General features: G+C 42.9%; 1 protein-coding gene across 3 annotated transcripts in view; it reads left to right on the top strand.

Moving 5' to 3' along the window:
• Nucleotides 1–27,434, top strand: part of LOC111156012 (zinc finger protein 827) — a 165,729-nt gene that overhangs the window by 61,254 nt on the left and 77,041 nt on the right. For all 3 annotated transcript variants that reach the window (XM_022516545.1, XM_022516555.1, XM_022516565.1), the window contains exon 5: nucleotides 1,357–1,590. In XM_022516545.1, the coding sequence (XP_022372253.1) occupies nucleotides 1,357–1,590 (234 nt within the window). The remainder of the gene's footprint in view (nucleotides 1–1,356; nucleotides 1,591–27,434) is intronic.

Consider the following 27,434-nt stretch of genomic DNA (forward strand, 5'->3'; position numbering starts at 1 on the left):
AAGTTAGAAGTTCTTGCTTTGGAGATTTATTTTTATCCTCTTATTTGTTAAGTGGGAGTGGGCTTCGGGTTCACTCTCGTGAGCGTTACTAAGAACTCTGTATTAGGATGAGCTTTTCTTCTCAAAAGACATCTAGTATAACCAACCTAAAGTTCCGATTACATGGCCTATTAGAGGGGAGCAAGCTGCCTGGGAAAGTGGCCAGTGGTGGTGGAGAATACTTGTCCTCTTTGGTCTTTTCCAGGGAGTGTGTAGCTCAGTGGGTGAAGGCCTGCTATCGTGTAGCCAAGCCACAGAAGCCATCCCATAATAGGCCAGTTAGCTCTGCCCTGACCACATACTCCACGCCAACCAACCACGCTAAAAATGGAAAAAAGGACATTAGTGGAAAAACTGGTGAAATCTGAATAAAATCTGGAGTTTAGCTCATAGCATTGTGAGTTTCTTAATTCTGACAAACATACCATGCTTATGTAAGATGTGAACACCGGGGAATGCTGGGAGAAGAATATATGGGAACTCCTTGAACCATCTTTGGAACATCCCTGTAAATCTAAAATTACTTCAAAATAAATGGTTTTCTTTTTTTTTTAAATGCCCCCTCGTGAGGGGCACCTGGCTGGCTCAGTCAGTGATGCGTGCTACTCTTGATCTCAGGGTTGTGAGTTCAAGCCCCAAGTTGGGCATGGAGATGACTTAAAAATAAAATCTTAAAAAAAAAAAAAATGCCCGTCATGGTCTCAGAGATGACTTGAGCTACAGATATGGGTTTATTCACCGTGACTGGAAAAACAGTTCCAAGTGTGTGCCCCAGTGTTGGTGGGTCAGAAGCATCCATTCATAATGAGGCAAAGTGGGATATTACTAGTCCGAGCTTCTCTCTGGCAAATTCTTCCTCACCTTACCACCCACCCCAGGTTTTTGCTTTGGGTATTGCCTCTGACTCATGTTTATTTTGAGGATTTTATGACAGCATAATTGCCTGAAAGCATTATTTTAGAATAAGATTAAGTAGGGGAAAGCCTCACAGGTCAGTGAGGCGGCAGCATTTATACAGGAAAGAAGACATTTAGGGAAACTAGAGAGAAAAATGTCCACTTTGTAGAGGCAGCTCTTCTTAAAATATGATCTCTTCCAAAGATTCGGAAGTGCACGTTCTTCAGAGTCCGCTGCTCATGGAGTGTATTGTATTTTTTCCTGCCCAGGTCCCAGCCTGTTTTGATCGGGTTGTGGTCCCTCCTGCTGTCAGCACAGTGTGATTGTGCATTCCATGTTTCATAAAGTCTGGGGGCAGCTAAGAGGGGGAGTGGCCTTTTGTATATGTATGTATATACAATGCCTTTCTTCTTTTGACAGCTGCAAATCAGAAGGAGCCCATGAATCTTAATTTTAAAGTGAAAGAGGAGCCCAAGGAAGAGGAGGCCTTAAGTGCCACTTTGCCTCGGTCCAGCTACGTGTTCAGCCCGGAATCGGAAGTGCCGGCCCCAAGCATCTCTGAGGACACCCTTAAGCCCCAGGAAGGGAAGGGGAATGTGCTAAGGCGGGATATGTCCGTCAAAGCAGCGTCTGAACTTCTCATGAAACTATCAGGTACTTGATTTATTCTAAAATATTCACATTCTGCTCATTTCATTTGTAGCCAACTGGGCTGCTTCCTGCATGGGTTATAATTAGCCTAATGGTAGCAATATCACATTATTGAGGCGAATTCAGGAATGACTGGGTGCTTGGCTCTCATTCCTGCGTTGTGCGTACGAATTTGTTTGCAGATGTTGTCTGTGTACCTGGTCTTGTGAAATACAGCCTTCTTTTCCTGTAAATTGTTGGAAAACACTGCTGCTTTCTAAGGTGATGCAGGTCATAATCTTGAGTGCGTTCTAATGACATGCAAAGCACTTTTGTTAATTGATCAAAATATCTATTCTTTCCTAATAGAGGGCCTTTCTTTTTGTGTGTATTTATGCTGTATTCTTTAAGAACCATTAAAAATATGTTTCTTAACTTAATAAGCAGTTGAGATGGTGCTTGTAGTAATTAGCAATAGAGGAGCAGTAAGAGATTTTATGAAGAGAAAATTTCATAGTGGACTATTATAATAATCTATTTCTTAGGATGAATGAACACATTTTTAGTAGTATCTAAATGTAATCTACCTGTCAGAGATAGGAGAATGGGTTATAATTTGAAATTCATCTATTTTGGGTTCTTTTCCGATCTCCCATCTGCCCCCCTTAGAGCATGTAAAAATTTAGTGTCTTTTAAATTCAAAGGTGTGACTTTCAGAGCATGGAAAGAAAAGTCGTATCAATAATAATATTCTTACCAAGTCATATCCCAGCCTCAGTTCACTAACAGCAATTTTTTAGAAACTATATTCAGAATGCTAATACGAATGAAAAACTGTTTTTAGTTTGTAACTCCCAGTGTTTGGAGGATGAAAGCAAGAGATGCATTAGGGATCTTCCCTGTAATTTCCTCGGTGCCATTCTGACGGTGTTTCTGGTTGACCGGTAGGTTGGAAAGTAAGAAATTAATAGTGGTTTTCTTAGAGCCATTATATCAGAACAGCTGAAATTCCTGTATTTGCCAGTTGGTGGGGTTAAGAATTCCTTCCTTTGATGTTAATTTAGAACACACTGGAACTTCAGGGGAACATGATTTGTGATAGAGAAGCAGAGTACAGTTATGACATCCTTGTTATAGCTCCGTTTCTCTAAACTTTACAGTGATTGTACAGCTTCTTTTTAGCAGATGGGAGGCCTAGCAAGACTGTGCTGATTGCTGAAAGCTGAAAATTTAAAAATACAATGTTCAGGCCGACATATTTTCTTATACTTAAGCCCTGCTTCCTGTGTCAAGAGGTCTCAGTGACATAGGATAATACGTCTGTTGTTTTTCTGATCAAGTCCGGGGGGTCACGCAGCTCTCTGATTCTTCTTCCATAGCATAGGCTTTCACACTGCAATGACCCTCTTCCAACAGTGGCTCCGGTCGGTAGGATCCCAGTGTATGCTATTTCTGTTTCAGAGTTTGCTGGGCAACCAGTACTGTGAGCAGAGAGAGGTGGGGTGGCCCCAGAAGATAATATGCCAAAATGAGATTTCAGGGAAAATTTTCTTTAAGGAAAACATTTTATCCTAATCTTTTTAGCTGATGTGATTTTGGACACTGAAGTATGAAATCATTTCCTAGATAATAATGAGATCCCTCAAATAGAATATGGCCATACAGCCATACAGCCATGCACGTTTAATGATATTTGTGGACAGCAATGGCCCTTCTAAATGTTTATGTTCATGTCAGCTTTTGCTGAGTTTATGTGCTGTGGAGTTCAGTGACTATGGATGACATAGTCATATCTCCAAAAGGTGTCTGCCCTGCTTCCTAGTGTGGAGATGAAAATTTCTTTGAAAGACTAAGGTAACTATTTTTTTTTTTTTTAACCCCAGAAAAAAATCCTCCAGCGTTCTTTGTGCAAGAGACTCGGGTCAAAGAAATAGCGTCCCAGCCCCTGTCCTCTAAATGCATATGGTCTAGTCAGAAGTCCAGGGCAATGGAATCCATTCAATAAACGTTTTGAACTTTGAACTCCATACTTCTACACCCTAGCAGACTATGGTCAGGTAAACTGTGAAGTTTCCAAGTCAGTCCTAGAAAGAGACATGTGTCTTAAAAACAGGTGTCTTTTCATTCCTAAGCCCCAAGGTAAAGGGGACTCACTCTTTATTGGGTTTACAGGATATTAGAGTTTCTTATCATAGATGGCTCAGTGCTCTTGGAAGAAGGATGTAAGGGGAAAACTTCCTATATTCTCTTTCCTCCAGCTGCAATTTAACAATTTCAGTATTCATGTCCTGAAAGGCATCCACATAAAGAACTTGTCCGTGTCTTCAAGTCCCCCTTCCCGTGATAGCTCCTGTCCCTCAACAGACAAGAAGGATAATTCATCTCCCAAAGCAACCATGCAGGTTAGTCAGGGATGCCTTAGATTCATCTCAGCTGATACCCCAAAGCCTGGCTGCGGTTGTTCTCATAAACACGAGTCTCTACTGCTTCCTGCCTTACTAATTTCCATGTATGGTCGTCTACCACATTGAGGAAAATCCTTTTGGCCAGGAAGAGTTGGGTGAGTGAGAAAAGTATGCCCCATGCGTTATCACACACTTTGTTTCTTCTTCCAGTTTTGACCAAAGGAATAGCCAAAATGTGGAATAAAAGGCCTTCTCTTCTTTGTTTTTTCTTTCCTTGAGATTAGAAGCTGTGATCTGTAGTGTGGGCCCTCGGTCTTTTCACTGAATTAATAAGAGGAAACTGGTCAACAATTTTGGCTGCTTCATTTCCAGTTTTAAATTAATTTATGTTAACTCCTTAATGATGGATATTGGGCACAGGGCCCAGTCAAACATCATGTGAGACCTTCCTGGGTGGAGAAATGTCTGTAGGTATATTGTTTTCCAAATCGACATTTACATTTTATGAGAAAAACACAGATGAGGTAGAGGCTAGGCTAAGTTTTTCATTAACTGTGTGTTTGGGAAAATCTGAGTTTTCTTCCTTCCTGCGGCTCAAGTTCTACTTCCAGTTGTTAATTGGGAAGTCAAGTGCCTGACAGCTGGGCCAAGTAAATTGATTACCATAAAGAAAGCAACCCACTCTGAGGAAACCGTTGGATGTCTGTGACTACCTGTTGTTATGTGACACAAGGCAGCCAAAACAATCAGACTTTTCTGCTAAAGTGCAGAGTTGCCAAAGATAATTCCCAGAAACCTTGATTCAAAGAGGCCAAAATCCTGAAGTTCAGAACAGAGGATCTGTAATATTAGACAGACGAAGAGAATCCTGTCACTGTGAAACCCTGGTTTTGCAACATCGAGCGACCTCACAAACTTCTGGAACAGATGTGTTATCATAGACGTGATGCAGTGCTGAAGGTGACACAAAACGTGATATGTTCAGTCTCTGTTGTGTGGGAAGAGGAGTAGCCAGACACACAGACATGAAGAAATGCCCCTTCTCCTTTTGGGAAGCCACATGTTTGCATGTGAATGAATGCATAAAATGTACCATGTAGGTGGTTGGATCTAGAAGTGGCGGGTTAAAAATGCCATTTTAAACATAGGAATTCCACAAAAATAAAAGCTGAAGTTATTTCAGAAGCATTAATGAAAAATTAAGCACTTAAGTTTCTCTAACATGGTAAATAAAACTTCATATTAGATCTCAATTCGAGACACCCCTATAGGTTTTCTTATTTCTGTGCACAAGGAAGGAAACCAAGTCGATTTCTATTCATTTCTGATTTATATTCATTTATCCCAGTCTAGTCTTAGAGAGAAATATAAATTATAATTGTCTCACATAGAAAAATCCAAGCAGGCCTGGTTTTGAAATACATAAAGATGTTGTGAAATATATATATATATATATATATATATATGTATATATATATAAAATTATGCATTATAATATATATTATGTATATATATAAAATAATTTTTCTTTTAAAGTAATGTCTACCCCCAACATGGGGCTTGAACTCATGACCCCAAAATCAAATTACATGTTCCACCGACTGAACCAGTTAGGCGCCTTATAGCTATGAAATATTTAGAACCAGATAAACTTGGGTGGAATGAAGTTTAAGGTGAGGTTAATCTCTGCGGTGAACTGAAAGAGAGAGGAAAGAGACCCCAAAATTGATTTTATTAACCATTTTAATTGTGGCCCTTTTGGTGGTACATAATAAATCCTCTTCAGCCAGTTTAGGCAAGCGAGGGGAATTTAATAGAAGGTGCCAGGTTTGGGGTTAACTTATGGAACCCCCAGAGCAGGGATGCAGAAGGGCGTGAGTCCTTCACTGAAGCTGGGGTCTGGAAGACCATATGGAAACCAAGATGCTCTCACTCCCTACCTCATCCCTGCTTCTCTGTGCATACAAATGGACCTTTTCTGTTGCCCAGCTCACACGGTGGAAAATGAAAATTTCTTGCAGCATCTGAGTTTGCCTCTTGTTCAAAAGAGGAGCCAGACAGAAATTTCTTAGTCCCAATTCCAAACTCCAGCTGATTGCCTCAGCTGTAGATGGGATCCACCAGTGGAAACTTGTACTTTCACTAGGGATGATAAGAGCATGTGGGGCAGACATGGCTGCAGTCATATAGGATGGCCGGGAGGGAGAAGAACCCCCAGAAATGCATCTTGGGTGGGCAAGAATGGAGGTGGCATGAAACCAGGAAGATAAACAATATGTATGAACCACAAAAGTCTGAGGAGCAGATTATGGTAATTGCTGTTATTTAAATATTGAATGTAAATGTGTTTTGGCCTTTGGATGACTTCTACCTTTCTTTTCCGGTAGACTCTTGGGGAAGAGCCGCCCAGCCAGGACTTTGCCTAGCCAGGCTCTCTGCTCTGTAGGTGGTGAGGCAGGGCTTCTCAAAGTGTGGTCCCCAGACTGGCAGAATCATCATGGGTGGGGGAGGACAGGGAAATGTTCGAAATGCAAATTCTTCAACTCTATTCTGGACCTCATTGAAACTCAGAGGTTGGAGGCCCAGCTGTCTGTGTTTTTGCAAGCCCTCCATGTGATCCTGACAGCTAAGTTTTGAGAAGCACTGTGCTGAGGAAATGGTTAATTAAAGCAATAAGTTTTGTCCATCTGAGAAGAATGCCTTAGGTTAAAGCTGACAGAGGACAGGGCTCTATCAAACATGCATTTTACTTTTTATTTTTTTTTAAGATTTTATTTATTTATTTGACAGATAGAGATCACAAGTAGGCAGAGAGGCAAGCAGAGAGAGAGGGGGAAGCAGGCTCCCCGCTGAGCAGAGAGCCGATATGGGACTGGATCCCAGGACCCTGAGATCACGACCTGAGCAGAGGCCTTAACCCACTGAGCTACCCAGGCACCCCGCATTTTACTCTTTAAAAAGACCATCTCTTCAGTAGAGATTCTTTTTAACTTATTACGAAATAACGGTATCTGGAAACCTTTTTTTGGAAGGGCACATGTACCTAGTAAATCAAGATAGTGTTGTTTTTGAGCCTTAGGTTAATACTGTCTTTTTCAGTGTTCTCTGGTGTTAAGCCTCATGATTATTCTTGGACCATGTTGGCTTTTGTTTTGTTTTGTTTTTAAGAGGAAAAAGCTCCTCCTTTCCCTCTCCCCAGCAAATCAAAGACCACGTGAGAGACTGTCCTATTCTAAAGAATTCCTGGAGATAAATAAGTGATTTTAGCCAAACCATTTCTCAGGGCGATAACTATTCATTCTTCTGTTTGGGATTTCTCCTTTGGAAAATTGTTGTCTGATCAAACTTGATAAGCAGGATGGCTTCAGTAATAGTCTACAAGGGTGGAAAGTAGGTGTTTCAGTTTTCTATTAATGTCAGCTCACACTGGTCTCCTTCAAACCTACCCGTCCTCTAAGTGGTAGAACCACACAGGAGGGCTAATCTCACCTCGCTCCTGGTGGTTCTACTTCCTCACTCAGTCCTAGAGCAAACAGGCAGACGTGGTAGCAAAGTTAAGGAAAAGATTTAAAGAATAATTGTGAAGTATCAGTTGAGAAGCATTTTGTTTTTTTATTTTATTAGTACTGTCTATTTATCACATTGTCAAATGCATGGTGCCGAGAATCTAAGAACACAAAAATGTCAAATGGCGTAGTTATTCAGCCTGAAACGAGAAGTTCTTTTTTTCACTTCCACTCTTTTGAGCACCTGGAGAAGTTGGTTGAATTCAGAATATAAATTCTAAGAATTTATCTATTTCACATTGTTATGTTTTTGAGGGGACTTCTAGACTGATTTTTAAGCACCATTTCATTTTTAAAAACATCTTCATTGAGAGTTAACTCACATACCATAAGATTTACTAATTTAAAGTGTATAGTTCAATGGTTTTCAGTTTATTCACAGAGCTCTGCAGCCATCATCGCATCTAGTTATGGAACATTTTCATCACCCCAAGAAGAACTCTGTACCCATTAACAGTTACTCCTTACCCATCCCCAAGTCACCCCCACCCTAGGCAACCACTAATCTGCTCTCTTTCTCTATAGATTCGCCTGTTCTGTACATTTCATATGAATGGAGGTGTACAGGATATGGTCTCTTATAACTGGCTTCTGTCACTTAACATAATGTTTTTAAAGTTCACCTCTGGGGGTGCCTGGGTGGCTCAGTAGGTTAAGCATCTGCCTTCGGCTCAGGTCCTGATCCCGGGGTCCTGGGATTGAGTCCCACATTGGGCTCTCTGCTCAGTGGGGAGAGTGCTTCCTCCCTCTCCCTCTGCCTCTCTTTCTGCTTATTTGCTCTGTCTCTGTCAAATAAATAAAGTCTTTTAAAAAATTTAAAAATAAAGTTTATCTATGTATCAATACTTTATTCCTTTTTGTGGCTGAATAATATTCCACTGGGAATTATTGGAATAAATATACCAATAATGTAATGTTAATTTTATTCGTGGTATAAAATGGATATATACCACATTTTGTTTATCGAGTCATCTGCTGAGGAACATTTGGTTGTTGCCCAACTTATGGCTGCTGTGAACGTTCATGTACAAGTTTTTTTGTGGACATATGTTGAGTTTCTCTTGGGTATATACCTAGGAGTGCAACTGCTGAATCAAGTGGTAACTCTATGTTTAACATTTTGAGGAACTGCCAAGCCATTTGCCAAAGCAGCTGTACCATTTTACATCCCCACCAGCAATGTATGAGAGTTCTAATTTTTCCACATCCTTGCCCAAACTTACTATTGTCTGCCTTTTTTATGATAGCCATCCTACTGGGTATGAACTAGTACCTCACTGTGGTTTCAATTTGCATTTCCCTGATGACTTAAGATGCTGAGCATATTTCTATGTGCTTATTGGCCATTTGTGTATCTTCTTGGGAGAAATGTCCATTCAAGTCCTTTTCCTGCTTTTTGAGTTATTTGTCCTTTTATTCTTGAGTCGTAAAAGTTCTTTAAGCATTCTGAATATATGCCCCTTAGCGGATGTATGATTTGCAAATATTTTTGCCTACTCTGCTGTCTTTTCATTTTCTTAATGGCATTATTTGTAGCACAAAAGGTTTTAATTTTGATTTAGTCCAGTTTATCTCTTTTCTTTTGTTGCTTGTGAGCACCACCACATTTATCATAATTCCAGAAATTAAGTAAAAATGCAGACTTGCTTAATATTAAAATGAAAGCCTGTCTTTACTTATATGAGGGCAGCATTTAATTTGCAGATATAAAGCCTATGAAAGCTAATTTATTGACTGCAGGCCTCCTAGTGGAATTGACCTGTCTGATTTCTGTATTTTGCAATAGCATTCTGTAGTTCAGTTGATGGCAAAGAATATTTGTGTGTCAACTTTTTTTTTTCAAGATTTACTTATTTATTTTAGAGAGCACAAGAGCAGGGGGAGAGGTAGAGAGAGGGAGAGAGAGAGAGAGAGTATCTCAAGCAGACTCTGTGCTGAGCACAGAGCCTACTGTGGGGCTTGATCTCATGACCCTGAGATCATGACCTGAGCCAAAATCAAAAATGGGACGCTTAACTGACTGAGCTACCCAGGTGCCCTGAATGCCAACTTTTAAAATGACTTCTAATGAATGGGACTATTAATGGGCTTGCAACTAATGGCCAGATCACTTTCCTCATGCCTTATATATCCTAAGCAACTCTCAGGATATGCATGTATATGCATATGTGTGTGTTTATGTATGTACACACACGTACACAGGAAACCCATAGCTGGGGGAGTTCAATCTTAAATAAAGAATTAAACTCTTCTTTCAGTGCTTGAAAACTCAGTGGGAACTAAGGGTATATGGAGTGTGAAAACTAAATCTTATACAAACAGGGACTAGATCACTTTAATAAGATAAAAATGTGACATGTTTATATAGCACAAAGAATCCTTTTCTTGAAGGTCTAGATCTTGTTAAACTTCATGGAGATGCAGCGGTGTTATTTACCTGACCGTACGGACAGGACAGAGTAGCACCTAGGTGTGTGCATCCGGAAGGACCATTCTTTTCCCAGCAAGGAGAGGTGATTGGCTTCGAGCAGATTCTCCCACCATAACTGGAGTTACCCTCACTCTTTGACTAGCCAGCAGCCTTCTACTCATTTCATAATTTAACACGCAGCTTACAGATCTTGGAGGCACACACCTGAATGGCTGTGGCTGCCCTCCCACCTCATGTGGGAGCTCTTCCGGCTCACCCCCAAAGGCCAGCCCGTCTGTACCTCCTTTCCGCCCGCCGAAGAGCCCTCTCGCCTCTGGTCATCCTTTGGCTTTCTTGACCCGGCTTCCTCTGCCTCCCACACTGAGGCCTGCGACTCAGAAGGACCGGATTCAAAAAGGCTCCAGTTTTACAATCATCTCCCTGTTGCATAGCTGCATATATTACTATAGCCACGAAAATTTGTATTGGCATGTGTTTCCAGAAACCAGGCAAGAACTCTGAAAGGAATGTCATTGGCTCTACCTTCGTTATAGAGTCCTTTTTTGTTTGGCTGAACTGGGGGAGGGAGGGGTTTGATCACAGCTGTGAGGGTTGAGGGTGGGGCTATAGGGTGGGGTGGGGGTGCAGGCAAGATGGGATGATGAGGAGATGCTCCAGGTCTTCCTTGGTAATACTGAGCAAAAAAAAAAAAAAAAAAAAAAAAGACACCTAGAAAATGTGCTTGCAGTTGGGGTAGTGTGTAGTCCTGATTCCTGTGTTGTTTTGGTTTCCTGGGATAAATGACTACAGAAGTTATCCACAACACAAGCTGTGGCACAGAGAGAACACTAATAAATACTATTCGACAGTGACAGCTCTACAAAGAAGCTTTATCGTCTGAGGGATCCAGGTGCAGTGTGGATGCAAGAATTCGAGTAACCGGTCCAGCATTCTGTCCCCTTTTTCACACAGAGGACAAAGGTCCCTGCCAGGTAGAAGCCATGTGCCCTATCTCCTCTTACTGCTCTAGCTTTTTATGGTTCTTACCCCAACCTTTTTGGCCGTATGTTACCACAGTTACAGTCTTGGGAGAAGGGCGCGACCATTAGTTCCCTCAACGAGAGATCTAAAACATTCTCATTCCACAGTAGCTTTTCTCTTCATTGCCATAGTGACCTTTCACCTTTCACGTATTTGTGTCAAGGAAGGGGACCATTCACATGTATGATGAAGCCCAGGGATTCCATGTTCATCTGGGTACAAGCTGGTATCACAGATCTACCTCTGGAGAAGGGAATCCTTTCTTCACTTCCAGGCAGCCTGTCCGCTGCTCATGGCCACATCGCCCACTGAACAGGAGCTCTGGGGAGTGGTAGTGTCTGGGCCCCTTATGGCACTGAGCACCAGAAGATACCCACAGTCTGAGAACAACAGGCCCTGTTTCTCTTGGGTAGGGGAGTGTCCAGAATGGCCCAGGAATGGGAAGCTTCTATGACGCAAACTATTTCTCCTTTATGGTTTCTGTTTTTCTTTTTTTTTTTTTTTAATGTTTTTTTCTAAATTTTAAAAATTTTAGTGTTGGTGTGCCTGGGTGGCTTAGTGGGTTGGGCCTCTGCCTTCGACTCAGGTCATGATCTCAGGGTCCTGGAATCAGGCTCTCTGCTCGGCGGGGAGCCTGCTTCCCTCTCTCTCTCTGCCTGCCTCTGTGCTTGCTTGTGATCTCTGTCTCTGTCAAATAATGGATAGAATCTTAAAAAAAAATTAGTGTTATTAGTTTTAGGTATACAATTTAATGCTATATATTACTCAGTGCTCAAGATAAGTGTACTCTGAATCTCCTTTATCTATTTCACCCGTACCCCCACTCACCTTCCCTCTGGCAAGCACCAGTTTGTTCTCTGAATTTAAGAGTCCAGGTTTTTTGTTTGTTCGTTCGTTCATTCCTTCCTTCCTTCATTTGTTTCTTAAATGCCACATGTGACTAAAACCATATGGTATTTGTCTTTCTCTGACTGACTTATTTCATTTAGCATTATACGCTCTAGGTCCATCCATGTTGTTACAAATGGCACGATCTCATTCTTTTTTTTATGGCTGAGTCATATTCTGTCGTGTGCACGTGTGTGTGTCTGTGTGAGTATACATACACCTCGCATCTTATTTATTCGTTCATCTATGGATGGACACGTGGATTGCTTCCATATCTGAGCTATTGTAAATAACATAGGGGTACATATATATTTTTAAATTAGTGTTTTAATTTCCTTTGGGTAGAAACCTAGTAGGCATGGCAGTTCTATTTTTAATTTTTTGAGGAACCTCCATACCGTTTTCCACAGTGGCTGTACCAGTTTGCATTCCCACCAACAGTGGGAAGAGGGTTCCCTTTTCTTTAAATCGTCACCAACATCTGTTGTTTCTTGTGTTGTTGATTTTAGCCATTTTGACACAACGTATTATCTCATTATGGTTTTGATTTGCATTCCCCTGAGTAGTGATGTTGAGCATCTTTTCATGTGTCCGTTGGCCGTCTGTATGTCTTCTTTGGAAAAATATTCATGTCTTCTGCCCATTTTTAATTGGACTATTAATTTTTTTGGTATTGGATTGTATAAGTTCTTTATATATTTTGGATGGTAACCCCTCATTGGATATATTGTTTGCAAATATTTTCTCCCATTCAGTAGGTTGCCTTTTTGTTTTATTGATGTTTCTTTTCCCTGTGCAAAACTTTTCATTTTGGTGTAGTCCCAGTAGTTGACTTTTGCTTTTGTTTCCTTTGCTTCAGCAGACATATCTAGAAAAATGTTTCTATGGCCAATGTTAAAGAAATGACTGCTTATGTTTTCTTCCAGGAGCTTTTGGTTTCAGATATCATATTAGGTTTTTAATCCATTTTGAGTTTATTTTTGCCTGTGGTGTAAAAAAAATGATTCTGTTTCATTCTTTTGCAGGTAGCTGTCCAGTTTTCCCAACACCATTTGTTGAAGAGACTGTCTTTTCCCCACTGTGCATTCTTGCCTCCTTTGCTTTAATTGACCATATAAGCGTGGGTTTCTTTGGGGGATCTCGATCCTGTTCTCTTGATCTATGTGAGTTTTTGTGCCCATACCACACTGTTCTGATTACTACAGCTTTGTAGTATGTCTTGAAATCTGGGATTGGGATACCTCCAGCTTTGTTCTTCTTTCTCAATATTGTTTTGACTATTCAGAGTCTTTTATGGTTCTGTACAAACCTTGGTATTATTTGTTCTAGTTATATGAAGAGTATTATTGGTATTTTGATAGGAATTGCCTTAAATCTGCAGATTGCTTTGGGTAGTATGGGTATTTTAACAATATTTCTTCTTCTAATCTATAAGCATGGGATATCTTTCCATTTGTTTCTGTCATCTTCAATTTCTTTCATCAGTGTTTTGTAGTTTTTTGAGTGCAGGTCTTTTGCCTCCTTGGTTAGGTTTATTTCTAGGTATTTTATTATTTTTGTACAATTGTAATGAGGATTGTTTTCTTAATTTCTCTTTCTGCTACTTCATTATGAGTGTATAGAAATGCAGTGGATTCCTATATATTAATTTTGTAGCCTTTGACTTTACTGAATTCATATTTCAGTTCTAGTAGTTTTTAGGTGGAGTTTTTAGAGTTTCCTATATATAGTATCATGTCATCTGCAAATAGTGAAAGTATTACTTCTTCCTCACTGATATGAATGCCTTTTATTCCTTTTTGTTGTCTGATTGCTGTGACTAGGACTTCTAGTGCTGTGTTGAATAAAAGTGGACATCTCTGTCTTATTTCTGATCTTAAAGGAAAAGCTGTCAGTTTTTCGCCATTGAGTATGATGTTGGCTGTGGGGTTTTTATGTATGACCTTTATTCTGTTGAGATATGCTCCCTATAAACCTGCTTTGTTGAGAGCTTTGATCATGAATAGATATTGTACTTTGTCAAATGCGTTTGCTGTTTCTACTGAGATGATCATATGGTTTTTATCTTTTCTCCTATAAATGTGATGTATCACGTTGACTAATTTGCAAATATTGAACCACCCTTGCATCCTTGAAACAAATCCCACTTGATCATGGCAAATGGTTCTTTGAATGCCTTGTTAAAATTGGTTTGCTATTTATTGAAGAGTTTTGCATATATGTTCATCAAAGATATTGGCCTATAGTTTTATTTTTCTAATGTCTTTATCTGGTTCTGGTATCAGGGTAATGCTGGCCTTGTAGAATGAATTTGGAAGTGTTCCTTCCTCTTCTGTATTTTGGAATAGTTTGAGAACAATAGGTTTTAACTCTTCTTTAAATGTTTGGTAGAATTCACCTGTGAAGCCATCTTGTTCAGGACTTTTGCTCGTTAGAAGTTTTTTTATTACTGATTTAGTTTCATTACTAGTAATCAGTCTGTCCAAGTTTTCTATTCTTTCCTGATCTAGTTTTAGAAGGTTAGATGGTTTCTAGAAATTTACCTATTTCTTCTAAGTTATCCAATTTGTTGGCTTACAACTTTTCCTAATATTCTCTTATAATCCTTTGTATTTCTGTGGTGTCAGTTATTTCTCTGCATTTCTGATTTCATTAGAGTCCTCCTTCTTTCTTGGTGAATCTGGCTAAAGGTTTATCAATTTTGTTTATCTTTTCAAAGAACCAGCTCCTGGTTTCATTAACCTCTTCTATTGTTTTGTTTTGGTTTTTTTTTTTTTTTTTAGTCTCTATTTCATTCATTTCTGCTCTAATCTTTATTATGCCCTTCCTTCTACTCACTTCAGGCTTTGTTTCTATTTCTGCCTTACGGCGTCTGCTACTCTTATATGAAGACAAAGTATTGAGAGGGTCATTTTTGCTTTATCTAAATGCGAGAACCAATGACATTCTTTCTGAAGGGATCTTGGTCTTCCCTTCCTCATAATTCTATTTATACCACCCCTGTATTTCCTTTTCTCAAATCTGGACCATCCTGAGTTTATGCTGTGAGGTGATTTACTTCCTATTTTCTAAATTTGGGACAGCAGCTGGATTCCAGCACATTTCCTGGTTTCCCCGTGACTTGCCATATTCTTGGATCACTTATCTCCCCAGCTGGAGAGATGGGGGGAAGTGACAGAATATCGTTGTGACCCACCACATTTCATCTTGGGGCCAAAATCAGGTGGTGAGGGTCATTGTTTAAAGAATGAATTATGAACTCATTTCCTTACTTCCTGCTCCTACCATCCTTATCCCCATAAACCTACCTAAACATAGACACACAGTTCCCTCCTGTTGCTCCCAGAGATTCTTCCTAGGGTTATGGGGTGGGGGCGTTCACAGAGAGAGCCTTCCTGGAGGCCTCCTGTGGTCCACATACAAGTAGCCAGAGGTATGTTCATAGGCCCTCTCGTCGAGAGGGAAAGAGTCTCTCAGCAGAGCCCAAAGACTAATGAGAATGAAAGTGAGCTTGCAGGGATTTCTGGGACTGACCTTGAAAGCGGAATCCTCCTGCCTCACTCTGCACATTTGAATATTGGTACTCGTCTTCAGTTGGAATTCATCTATGCTTAGTTAGCTCACATATTGGATAATATGTCGATAATACCTTTTTTCCTCCACTTTGTTTTAAAGAGCTGTGGAAAAGAAAAAAGAAAACTGGGGAGTAGGAGGATAATTTAACCGAGACAGATGGTGGTCTCTTCTCAATTACTTGTGCTAAAGCCTTTGCGCCCTGTTTATCCCATTTTAAGGCTGTTTAAAATATATTCTCCTAACACATTGTTTGTGTTAGAACGCTCCTCCTATGTGACTCTTTCTTGGCTTTCCGGGAGACATCCAGAGCTAAAGCGTTCATCGTGCGGTAGCAGTGAGTGTCCAAGCGTTAGGGCGTCGTTGTCAGATTTGGGGTTACCTCTCCCACCCACCCCTGCCGCGGCCAGCGGTTGGCAGTTTTTTGCTGCTCTTTGGCACCTGCATGGGAGAGGACACAGAAACAGAGCGAGGAAGGGAAATTCAAATGAGTCATTTATTGCTACTTGTAAGTAGCTTTGATTTCAAAAACATTTGGAAGAGAAGGTTAAAGCACAGCCAGAATACATCATGAGGATACCCATGCACTCATGTCTCCAAGAACCAAGGGGAATTAAGAGCCCAGAGGGTGGGGCACCTGGGTGGCTCAGTGGGTTAAGCCTCTGCTTTCAGCTCAGGTCATGATCTCAGGGTCCTGGGATCAAGCCCTACATCGGGTTCTCTGCTCAGCGGGGAGCCTGCTTCCCTCCCTCTCTCTCTCTCTGCCTACTTGTGATCTCTGTCAAATAAATAAATTAAAAAAAAAAAAAAAAAAAAAAGAGCCCAGAGGGACCATTTTCCACCGTCAAATGGTCTCACCCCCAGTCTAAGGTTTCCCGCAAGAAAAGGGCTAGGGACAGTGCCCTAGCGAAAGCAGACGTTCATTTATCATCGGCTATGAGGGATTTGATCTGTGGCACAATTATGTAAAGAATTCTTAGGGGTTTAAATGAACTCTATCCTATAGTTCTCCTCTCTCTTTCCATTTCTTCTTTATGGTGCTCCTTCTTTCTTCTCATTTTGGTTTGTTTTTTCTTTCACTTATTCATTTTTCCAACAAATATTTATTGAACTCCTGCCATATTCTAAGACCTGCTTTAGGTCCTGCTTTAGGGACACAACAGGGAATAAAACAGCGCCCTCCCCTGCACGGGTCCTGCGTTCTCTTCCCGCCCCATCTATCCCTACCCATACCTCACTCCCCTACTCTAGTTGGCTAGTGCCTGGGTTAGTAATTCTGTTATGGGATGTTCTGCGCTCTGCACCACGCTTACCAGCCCTTCCCTGCCTGCTGGAAACACCAACCAATGGAAGAGAAGTAGTCAAGTCTTCTCAGCAGAGAGACTTGGAGGCATGATTCAGTAATATTTAGCACCACCCAAGGAAAATGTGTAAAGCTTGTCTGCATATTCTTATACCCTGATACTATCTTTTAGAGGAAAATACTTAAAAAGTTAGAAAACTCTCAGCTGTTGAAATAAAACTCTTCACTTGCTCCTTCCTGTCTTTGGGTTCTAGGAACTCTCTCTGTCCTTCTCCCTCCTGAGTGTGCACAATGCAGTGGCCAGCTGATCACTTGACAGAGCTGGACCTTGCTTTTTGGTTATTTTCACGTCGGCAGGAATTTTACTGAGTCTTGGAGGGATTCTGTTTAAAACCTAAGCATGTACCCTCTTCCCCCACCACCCCCAGCCAGCATTCAGGTTCATAGAAGGATATATAAAGGCCTATTAATCATTGCAGATGAGGTGAACAGGGCTTAGATTTATTAAATGCAAAGGATAATAATAATGTTAAGTAGATTTAAGGTTAGATCAGATACTTTAATTGACCCCCTTTCTTTCTTTCTTTCTTTCTTTCTTTCTTTCTTTTTTTAATGTGAGACAATCGAAGTGTATTCTGGACATTAGATGAAAAATAGGTTAATTTTTAAAAAATGAGATCATTTGGAATGTTACCAAATGGCGGACATACAGTTTAAATGCACCTCTTTAGCTAATTTCTAGTGAAATCATCAAATGAAAAGAAAACAAGATGATTGGGAGGGGTTTTACATTAACGCCGGGACACTCAGAGGTCAACAGATAATGACGGAGCAGCTCCACATCATCTGCTGGTTGGAGAAACTGATCTCCTAGAGCCTCTGGTGACCAAAGGATTTTCATTCTCGATTTTCACTGGACACATGTGAAACTGATTTCAGAATTTGTTTCATGTGATGGATGTATTTGACCTGTGATCATCTTCTGCATGACCACAGAGGGACCTCCTTTTTGTCACACATGCCTCTTGTGTCATCTAACACTAGGCAACATCGGACCCAGAATCGAGTCCAAAACTTGTGCTGCATCCATGGGCCCGGTTTTGTGGCCAATCTGAAAACACCAGCGAATGCCCAGCTGAGCTATCTCAGCAAGGGCCTGGTGCATCACTTGCTGGTCTGGAGGATGCGAAGGCAAGCTTAAAACTCGACGGAAGGATAAAGCCTCAAGTATTTTGCTCTGATGGAAAATAATGTTCCTTGGACCCCTGAAAGAGAACGTCCAGGGCTTACTAACTCTTCATTATCTTTAAAGTTCAAGTTCCATTCCTTGGGGTATATCTGTTCCTTGTAGATTCAGATGGAACACCTGGTGCTCCTCACTGTAGGTTTTTATTTTATTTTTAAAAATAGTTTATTTATTTATTTATTTATTTGAGAGAGAGAGAGAGAGAGAGAGAGATAGCAAGAGAGAGCGTGAGCAGGGGCAGGGGAGAGGGAGAAGCAGGCTTTCCACTGAGCAGGGAGCCTGATGAGGGGCTCCATCGTAAGACCTCAAGATCATGACGTGAATCCAAGGCAGATGCTTAACCGACTGAGCCACCCAGGTACCCTGTAGGTTTTTAAAACCTTGTTTCTAAGTTGACCCCCTACTTACCTCTGTCTGGTGAACTGTGATTTCTAGTGCATGTAGCTGAATCTTCAGATGTTTATGACTTCTTTCTGAGTTGCCAGGTTGCCTATGATAGAGGGGAAATAACTCACAGTTTTGGTGAGCCAATTCAAAAGGCCAATTCTGATAAAATGTTTTTGAAATTGTTTTATGAATCAAAAGTGTGTGTGTGTGTGTGTGTGTGTGTGTACTGCAGGTCACCGTAGGGCTTTTCTGTTCTGGAAGGTTCTTGTGTATTGTTAGAAGAACCAGAGAAAAACCTGCTGCCCCACTGCTTTGTTTCACAGCGAGCATTTGCTCTCGGTTTCCCCAGGAGCAGAGGAGCAGTGTGTCCGTAGGGAGCGGAGAAAACTGCTCAGAGTATGTTGCCTCTCTCTGGGGTGTGGCAGCACCCATGGGAAAGCCAGAGCCTTGGGTTTCGTTCCTCAGAGCAGGAATGGGGAGCTTCTCCCTGCCGAGGCTCCCCGCACTCTAGGCATCCTGGAAAGGGACCAAGAGCCAGGGCATGGAGAAAAAAGAAACTGAAGATGAACTTCCCTACACCAAGCCTGCACTGATCCAGTCCCCTAAAGAAGGGAAGGTTGTGTCGGGCTGTAGGTGCTTGTGTTCCGTGTGATCCATACTTTCCAGAGACAGGGTAGGCTAGAGGAGAGGAGAGGAAGATACCAGTCAGCATGTGAGACTCAGGTTCTTTGTTCCCATATAAAGAACAGGGCTGGGGCACCTGGGTGGCTCAGTGGGTGAAAACCTCTGCTTTCAGCTCAGGTCATGATCCCAGGGTCCTGGGATGGAGCCCCTCGTCGGGCTCTCTGCTCAGCGGGGAGCCTGCTTCCTCCTCTCTCTCTCTCTCTCTGCCTGCCTCTCTGCCTACTTGTGATCTCTGTCTGTCAAATAAATAAATAAAATCTTTAAAAAAAAAAAAGAAAAAGAACAGGGCTAGTTTCTCTTCTCATCACCGGGGACCCAGCTCCAGTCACAGGGGAAGGCCGGGCCAAGGCCATCTCACCCCCACTTTGCTTCTGTCTGAGGAGAAAGAGTCCGACGGGTGGTGTCAAACTTCTGTGGATTAACATTTCTATTTTGGCCTCAATCCGCGCCTCTGCTCAGGGAGGCCTGGGGCTCCGTCTTTCCCTGAGTGACCAAGGAAACACAGGTCAACTCTTTAGCCATTTTGCTTTTGGCAAGGGCAGAGTCAAGCAAGAGAAAGCAAAGGCAGAGGGCGGGCACCTTTATCAGACGCCAGCGGGTGCCAGGCCCTGCGATAGGGTGCCACCATGTGCGCTCATTTCCTTTCCCTCGTTGTTCCTTTCCCATCACCTGGTCCCCTTGCCCTACGCTGTTGTTCACAGAGTGTCAGTAATAAACCCGCCATGTACAGGAATCGGGTTTCATATCTGGACCGTGTTTGTAGGACCAGTGAGAACCCCCGTATCTTTGAGGATGGCCTGCTGGAGATGAAAGATTATTAATTTACCGAATTGACACAAATATCACTCTACAAAGTGTACTGTTCCCACAACACATCATTGGTGTTGCTTCTACACACATCCTTTCAAGCTTCCTGTGACTCTAAAATGCTAGTTCGAGATCATGTTCATGAGCCACCTGGAGAGAGAAGGGTCAATTTTTATTGTGCATTTCAGTGCTATTGTCAATGTTTTATCTTTTCATATTTTGGGTTTTTTTAAAGATTTTTTTTTTTTATTATTTGACAGAGAGAAAGAGTAGGGGGAGGGTTAGAGAGAGAGGGAGAAGCAGGTTCCCTGCTGAATAGGGAGCCAGATGCGGGCCTGATCCCAGGACCCTGAGATCATGACCTGAGCCAAAGGCAGACACTTAACTGACTGAGCTGCCAGGCGCCCCTCCTGTTTTATTTCTAAGTCCATAGCATGTATGAGTTCATAGCACTAGGCAGACCCAAGTCAAGAGACAGAGAATAGCGTCACATGCTGTGGGCTGTGCTTCAGGGGATGCAGGTGACAAATACACAGTAAGAATATCGAATGTGCCAGGCCTGTGCGACATCTCAGGAGTGAAAGACGAGTTAGATTCTCGCTCACCCCCGAGAGTTCAGTGCAGAGGGGAAACGCACTTGGTGAATCATGGTGGCAGCTCGAGCCAGGATTTTCAGGGGCCAAATGATCTTGAGGCCAAAGGAGCTAGGGTAGAGCGGGGAGAGAGAGGGTCCCTGGACACCAATAAAGGAATGCTGCTCACAGAGGGAACACCTGAATACAGATGACCCTTGAACAACACGGGCTGGAATCATACTGTCCGCTTCTACACGGATCCACGTATACGTGGATTTTTTTTGATAATTACGGTACAGTGCCTTAAATGCCTCTTCCTTATGATCATCTGACATTCTGTTTTCTCTCGCTTACTTTATCATAAGAACACTGTTTATGAGACATATAACGGACAAAATATGTGCTCATTGGCTGTACGTGATCAGTCAGGCTTCTGGTCAGCAGCAGGCTATGAGTAGTTCAGTTTTGGGGAGTCAGACGTTACATGTGAATTTTCGACTGTGTTGGGGGAGGAGGGCTCACCACTCCCGACCACCATGTGGTTCAAAGGCCAAGTGTACTTTTGAAATCTGAACAAGACCTTACTGGGGTGTTTCGGAAGGGGATGGGGGAGGAAGAGCATGGGAGCATGGCACGTGGAGGCGACTGGAATATTGCGTATCGTCGCACGCAGAGGTATCTGCAGGTGTGCGGAGGGATGATGGGGGGCTGCAGTTTTACAGGGGACAGAAACTAAGGGAAGGAATCATCGAAGGGTGCAGGAGCCCCAGGGCAGGAATGCGGTGGGCCCCTCTGACAGGCCTACAGGCTAGAGGCACGAGGCTCTCATGAAGGTATCTGGGGTGTCTCTGTCCTTCTGTCTGGGTTTCCATGAAACCCCGCACCAGGCCGTTCCCTCGCCTCCTCTTTCCCTCACTCTTTCTTCCTCCTCCCATCTAAGAGTAGAGGTACCGGTCCGCCCCATCCGCTGCTTTCTACTCCCCTTGCCTTGGATCTTACCACGTTCTCTGGAGTCAGATGCCCCTCAGTCTGTGTGTGTCACTGGTGACTCCCCTCTTGCTGCCCACAGCCATCCCCCCTCCACTTCCTGCAGGAATTCTAAGTACTTAGCCAAAACAGACCTGAAAATGCCTCTCCCCTCCGTTATTTCTCCACCAGCCGACTTTTCTATTTTACCTACTCCTGTTGAGAGCGTCTCCCAAACCTCAAGGCTTAGAAGTCATGGAATTATTTTTTTCATCACGCTACCCCTGGCCGTGCACAAACTTTCTTCGTAATTCCTCTCACATCGGTCTCTTCATTCTTCCTTCAGCCTCCTAGCCAGGCACTTCCAGTTCCTCCCCATTCAACCTCTAGAATATCCTGTGAATCTTCTATCCCCCTGACCTTTCGTTCAGGCCCTCAGCGTCTCCTTGCTTGGATTACCACCGTAAGCTCCTAACAACTGCCCCCATTTCCACTTCCTCCTGGGCCTTCCAAGTGCCTCTGCCAGGTTGGCCTTCTGAAGTGCAACCTGATCGCGCTCCTCCCCTGGGCAAACCTCCCAAACGCTCGCTCCTCACTCGCTGTCCGGGCTTCCGGGCCCCCGCCGAAGATTCCAGGTTCTGCCCCTACTTACCTCTCCAGTTTTATTTCTCTGGAGTATAGTATGACTGTCTTTGTTAAACGGTTGTTCAGTAGAGGAGTTGCCTTCAGCACCGAGGTTCCAGTGTGAAGAATTTTAAGGGAAGAAAAGGAAAGGGAGAAAGAAAGGGAGGGAGAGAGGGAGGGGGGAAGAGGAGAGAAGGAAAGAAAGGTAGGAAGGGGTGGCAGGGGAGGGAGGGAATGAGGGAAAGAAGGGGAGGGAGGGAGGGAGGAAGGAAAGGGAAGGGATGAGAAGGAGGAGGTGGGGGTGGGGGGAGAGAACAGGAAGGAGGAAGGAAGGAGCCAGGAGGGAGGAAAAGGAAGAAAGGGAAGGGAAAAGGAGAGGGGGGAGGGAGGGAAGGGAAGGAGAAAGGACAGAAACTCTGTCCTGGAGTCAGAAAATAGAAAGGTGGTTGCTATGGTATTCCCACTATTGTGGGGAAAAAAGGGGAATGGGGAGTTAGTGTTGAAGGAGTAGGGAAGATGAAAAATTCTGGAGATGGTTGGTGATGATGGTACAACAATGTGGATGTACTTAATGCCACTGAACTTGACACTTAAAAATAACTAAAGTGGTAATTTTTACCGCACACACTACTCTTGGACCTCTTGGCCAAACTGAGAGTATAAAAGTGAGTGGAGATTGAAGATGCGGGTGAGGGGATCTTGGAGACAACTGTGCTGTGTTCCCCCACACCGCAGGGTGGCAGGGATGAGGGAAGGGGTACCGGCCTCACTCCAAATCTAGAGAGCACAGCTTAAGGGACACCCCCTGGGGCGTTTGTCATGTGTTTTCCTCAGGTGGGGAGCCTTGTGCACTGGCATTCCATGTCTGCCTTGGGAAAGCGAGAAGGTGGGAAATGGCCATCTGCTTTGGGGACTTCGTGCATGAGAGATGCTGCTGTGTGGTGGGGGAGGGGCCGGGGACTGAGCTTGCCCTCTTTGTCCTATCAAGTACAGAGACAGCTGTCAACCCTGGCCCCAGTGTAGACCATTTTCACCCAGAAGGGCTGGCCTGGGTATGGCCTTCAGTGCCTTCCAGTGGGGCCGCCTAGACCATTGGTGGTTGCACAATGACAAAATGGGATGGACAGGTGGATTCTTAGGGCAGTGGAGGGAATAAGGGACCGCAGTCAAGAAGGAGTTCAGCCACATAAAGGGATCTTTAGGGGAAAGATCACTTCAAAGCTATAGGCCTCAGGGTGCCTGGGTGGCTCAGTGGGTTAAAGACTCTGCCTTTGGCTCAGGTCATGATCCCAGGGACCTGGGATCCAGCCCTGAATCGGGCTCTCTGCTCAGCGGGGAGCCTGCTTCCCTTCCTCTCTCTGCCTGCCTCTCTGCCTACTTGTGGTCTCTGTCTGTCAAATAAATAAATAAAATCTTAAAAAAAAAAAAAAAAAGCTATAGGTCTCTGAAGAGCCCACACTTGAATCCCATGAGAGAAACACCTGCTGGTCTAAATAGGATGAAACCATTCTAGAATGGGATAGCAAAGAGCTTTCCATCCTCTCTCCCCACTTCTCCTCTAGTCTTTTCTAGATCTGGAAAGACAGCTAGTGTGCTGGGGATAAGGCAACAAGAGAGGGAGAAGAGCTGATGTGATTCCCTCCCCCACAAAAGGCTACCTGTAGATCCTTCCAGGGAGGGGCAAGGACTCCCCTCCCAGGAGGTGGAACTGTAAACTAACAAATGGATTGGAACTTCTAGATTCTGAATCAAGACCATTTTGCTGTTTAGAGGACTGTAAGGCTTTGTATTATCTAAGAATTAATCAGGTTATGGGGCCTGAGTTTTCACCCAGGGACAGGAGAGGAACTCTTCCTACAGGGTAGGCTTAATGAGACAGTGGAAGACAGAAGTTGAGCTGCTTTTATGTTTATACCTCGTGAGTCTTGCTTACTCAGGGTGCCATTTCCATCTCTCGATTCGGGCCCTCCAGCCAACACAGCCGACATGATATTCCCCAAACACCCCAGGCAGAGTACAATTCCACCTTTGTGCTTGGGTTCCCGGTCTTCCTTGACTCCTCTTCCCACACTGCATTTTAATTTTACCTCTTACTAGAGGGTTGTTCTTACTTGTCTGATCACTCATGTAGATTTAAAGTGCTTGAGAGCAAGAGCCATGTCATCTTTGTCTCTGTTTCCCATATCTCCTCCGTCATAATACATAGTACCTAGTAGACACAGTACATAGTACATAGTACCTAGTAGACATTTTTCAAATGGTACGATGACCAAATGACTGATGAATGAAATAATACTAATTGATCATTACTTATGTGTACTGTGTTTGTGAAAGTAGAAAAGACCGTATTATGAAATTCTCATGGCTTTTTCCCCTGCGGTTGCCAAGCAAGTTTGAATCGGACTTATCTGATTTGCAAACCCACTCTTGCAATGCCACCAGGCATACACAGTGTTCTAAATGCTTCTAAAAGAGGAAATAATCATCTTTTTTATGGGCATATGTAGTCATTTTTTATTTTCTAAAAACGTAAGTAAATGGCGGAATATCCGTATTGATCATAGAAAAATTACAAGATACAAATGAGCATTGCAACAAACAGTCACCTACAACCCACCTCCCAGGCATAACCTTACTGTTAACACTGTCTCTCATCTTTTTCCACGTGCCAGTTTTTTTCTCGGAATAGCAGTATAGGCCACTTGGGGTAAAATTAGTATTTGTCCTGTTATTTTAGGAAGAGATTCTAAAAGGATTTATGATATGTGTAAGAGGGAAGGTGATGGGAAAGGGTAGACCCTGGATAATAGACATGTCCCTGGTTTGGGAGTCAAAGTGAGTAACGATTGAGTAAAAAGATTAATTCAACCACTGTGTTGTCAGGACACCTTAGGCAAAGGCGAGAGAGGACCGGTAGGATCTCTGGCTGACTTAGGATCTGTTCCTAAATCAGCCTGTCTCCTGCCTCCTAGGCCAGCCTGTCCAAGGCACCAGGCTGAGATGGTGATTAATATGGGAGGGAGCCTTAAGCTAAAGAGGAGCTTTTCTTTCTTATTTGCCTTGGGTTCTGATTAAATTTGGGAAAAGGGGGTTGAAAACTGAAGTGTGGCAAAAACTCTACAGTGGGGGTTTCCCGTTGGGAGATTTTGCCCCCAGAGAATATTGGCAACATCTGGAGTTATTCATGGTTGTCACAGCTGGAGGATGAGTGCTACTGAAACCCAGTAGGTGGAACCCGGAGATGTTGCCAACCATCCTACAACACACAGCACAGCCTCCCCAAGTAAAGAAGGATCTGGGCCCAGATGTCAGCAGGGCTGAGGTTAAGAATCCCTGCTTTAACAACAACAACAACAACAACAAAAGGCAAGAGAACAGTTGGCAAATATTTTCTTATATATTTCTTATATTATGTCTCACTTGCCCATTGAGAGATGTCAGCTTGAAAACTCTTTGAGTCTGGAGTCTATCAGGTGGATTAAAAATGCTAGAGGTTTTTATCATTAATCAGTCTTTTGTGCATTCGTGAAAGGTCAAGAGTTGTCCTAAGAAAGGGCAGAAAGCCCTTCATGTAAATCATACTTAAAGTTATCCCAAGAAGCTTTCAAAACCTGATACCATTTAAGCCAGTGGTACCCATAGCCAGATGTTTTTTTAACCCAGGGGCAAAGCTGGGGAAAGGAGATGGAAAAAGAGTAAGATACTGGAGCTTCTTTCTAGCTTTGCTCTTCGTAGCATTGAGATTTTTGTGGAATTAAGTGACTCCTTTTCTAGTATATTTTTGTGTTTGTCTTCAAGCCTTGGAATGACTTGCAGGGTTCAGAGACATCATTACATACCTGTGTCACTGACCCCACTGTTTATTTTCCAAACATTACGTACTTCGAGGGAGCACAGAGGGGGAAGTGTGTGTTGTGACTGCACCTATGGGTGAGGTGGCTAGAGGTCATGGTGGCTCTCAGGTCATCAGATCCCTAAGAGGTGGTAAGGCGTGCAGTTCGTACTCCAGAAACAGTCAGGTGGACTACAGATCGAGGCAAAGAAGCTAGGCGTGTGACTTTGAAAGCTTCATATTCTTTTCTTTTTTTCTTTTCTTTTAAACATGATTGAATCAACTTGGTTTTTGTGAGCCTCACAGATATGTGGAGAAACAACAGCTTGGCAGGAGTTGGGAAAGGGGGAAGGGATCTAAATTAAATATAACAGTTGCTTGGCAATTTAGTTGCTGACAAAAAAACAAGTCATTTAATCTGAAAACCATGTGTAATACGTCGGGAAGGAGAAAAGAACAATTAGCCCACTTCTTATGTAGCCTTTATTGACAACACTATATTAATTGTAATTATTCAATTGAAAGTGCTCTTCCGTCTTCTTTACTACAACTCAATAAACGGCACATGTACTTGGCTTTCACCCTGTCTCATGCTTTGTAAGGAACGTGTCGTTCTCTCTAGCCGTCCAGCTTACAGCAGGGAGGTTCCCCTTTCACATCTGTCCCGCCTGCTTCCTACTGCTTCTTCTTGCTATATCCATCCATCCATCACAAATTACCACAAACTTTGTAACCTAAAACAACAGAAATGTATTCCCTTGCAGCCTGGAGGCAGAAGTCCGAAATCTGAAGGTTCTAGGGGAGCCCCTTTCCTTACCTCTCCCAGTTTCTGGTGGCTCTAGGAAATCCTTAACTTGTGGCCACCACGACTCTAATTTCTTGTCTTGCTCCCATCATTGTGCTATTAACAGAATCCATTGACTGGGTGGTTTATTAACGACAAAAATGTATTTCTCACAGATCTGAAGGCTGGCAAGTCTGAAATCAAAGAGCCCAAACATTTGCTGTCTGGGCATTCTCTAGGGTCTTTTTTTTATAGGGCCACTAATATGTACATGAGGGCTCCATCCTCATGACTAATCACCTCAAATACTGTCACACTGGGTATGGAGTTTCACTGTATTAATTTTGGGGCAGAGGGTGGAACACATATTCAGTCCAGAACACTGTCTCTGTTTTCACGTGCCCTTCCTGTGTCTTATCCTTATCTTCCTATTTGAAGGACACTTATTATTGGTTTTAGGGCTTACCTGGGTAATCTAGAATGATCTCATCTTGAGATCCTTAACTGAATCACATCTGCAAATACACTTTTTCCAAATAAGGTGACATTCACCTTATGTCCTTATGAACTATTTATGTCCTGGGGTTAAGACATAGGCAGAATTTGAGGGGTCACCCCTCAACCCCACTAAAAAACCCTTTTTTTCTTTCCCAGAATGCTGAGTATACTATAGTTACTAATAAATGCTTATTGATTTGAAAGTGTGCTCATTTCAAAGTGGCCCAAATTAATGGCTGGGCTAATTGCCCCACCTTGTTTCAAAGAGGCTCTGTTATT

The sequence above is a fragment of the Enhydra lutris genome, unplaced genomic scaffold (assembly GCF_002288905.1).
Source record: "Enhydra lutris kenyoni isolate GAN:26980312 unplaced genomic scaffold, ASM228890v2 scaffoldscaffold3, whole genome shotgun sequence".
Lineage (NCBI taxonomy): Eukaryota > Metazoa > Chordata > Mammalia > Carnivora > Mustelidae > Enhydra > Enhydra lutris.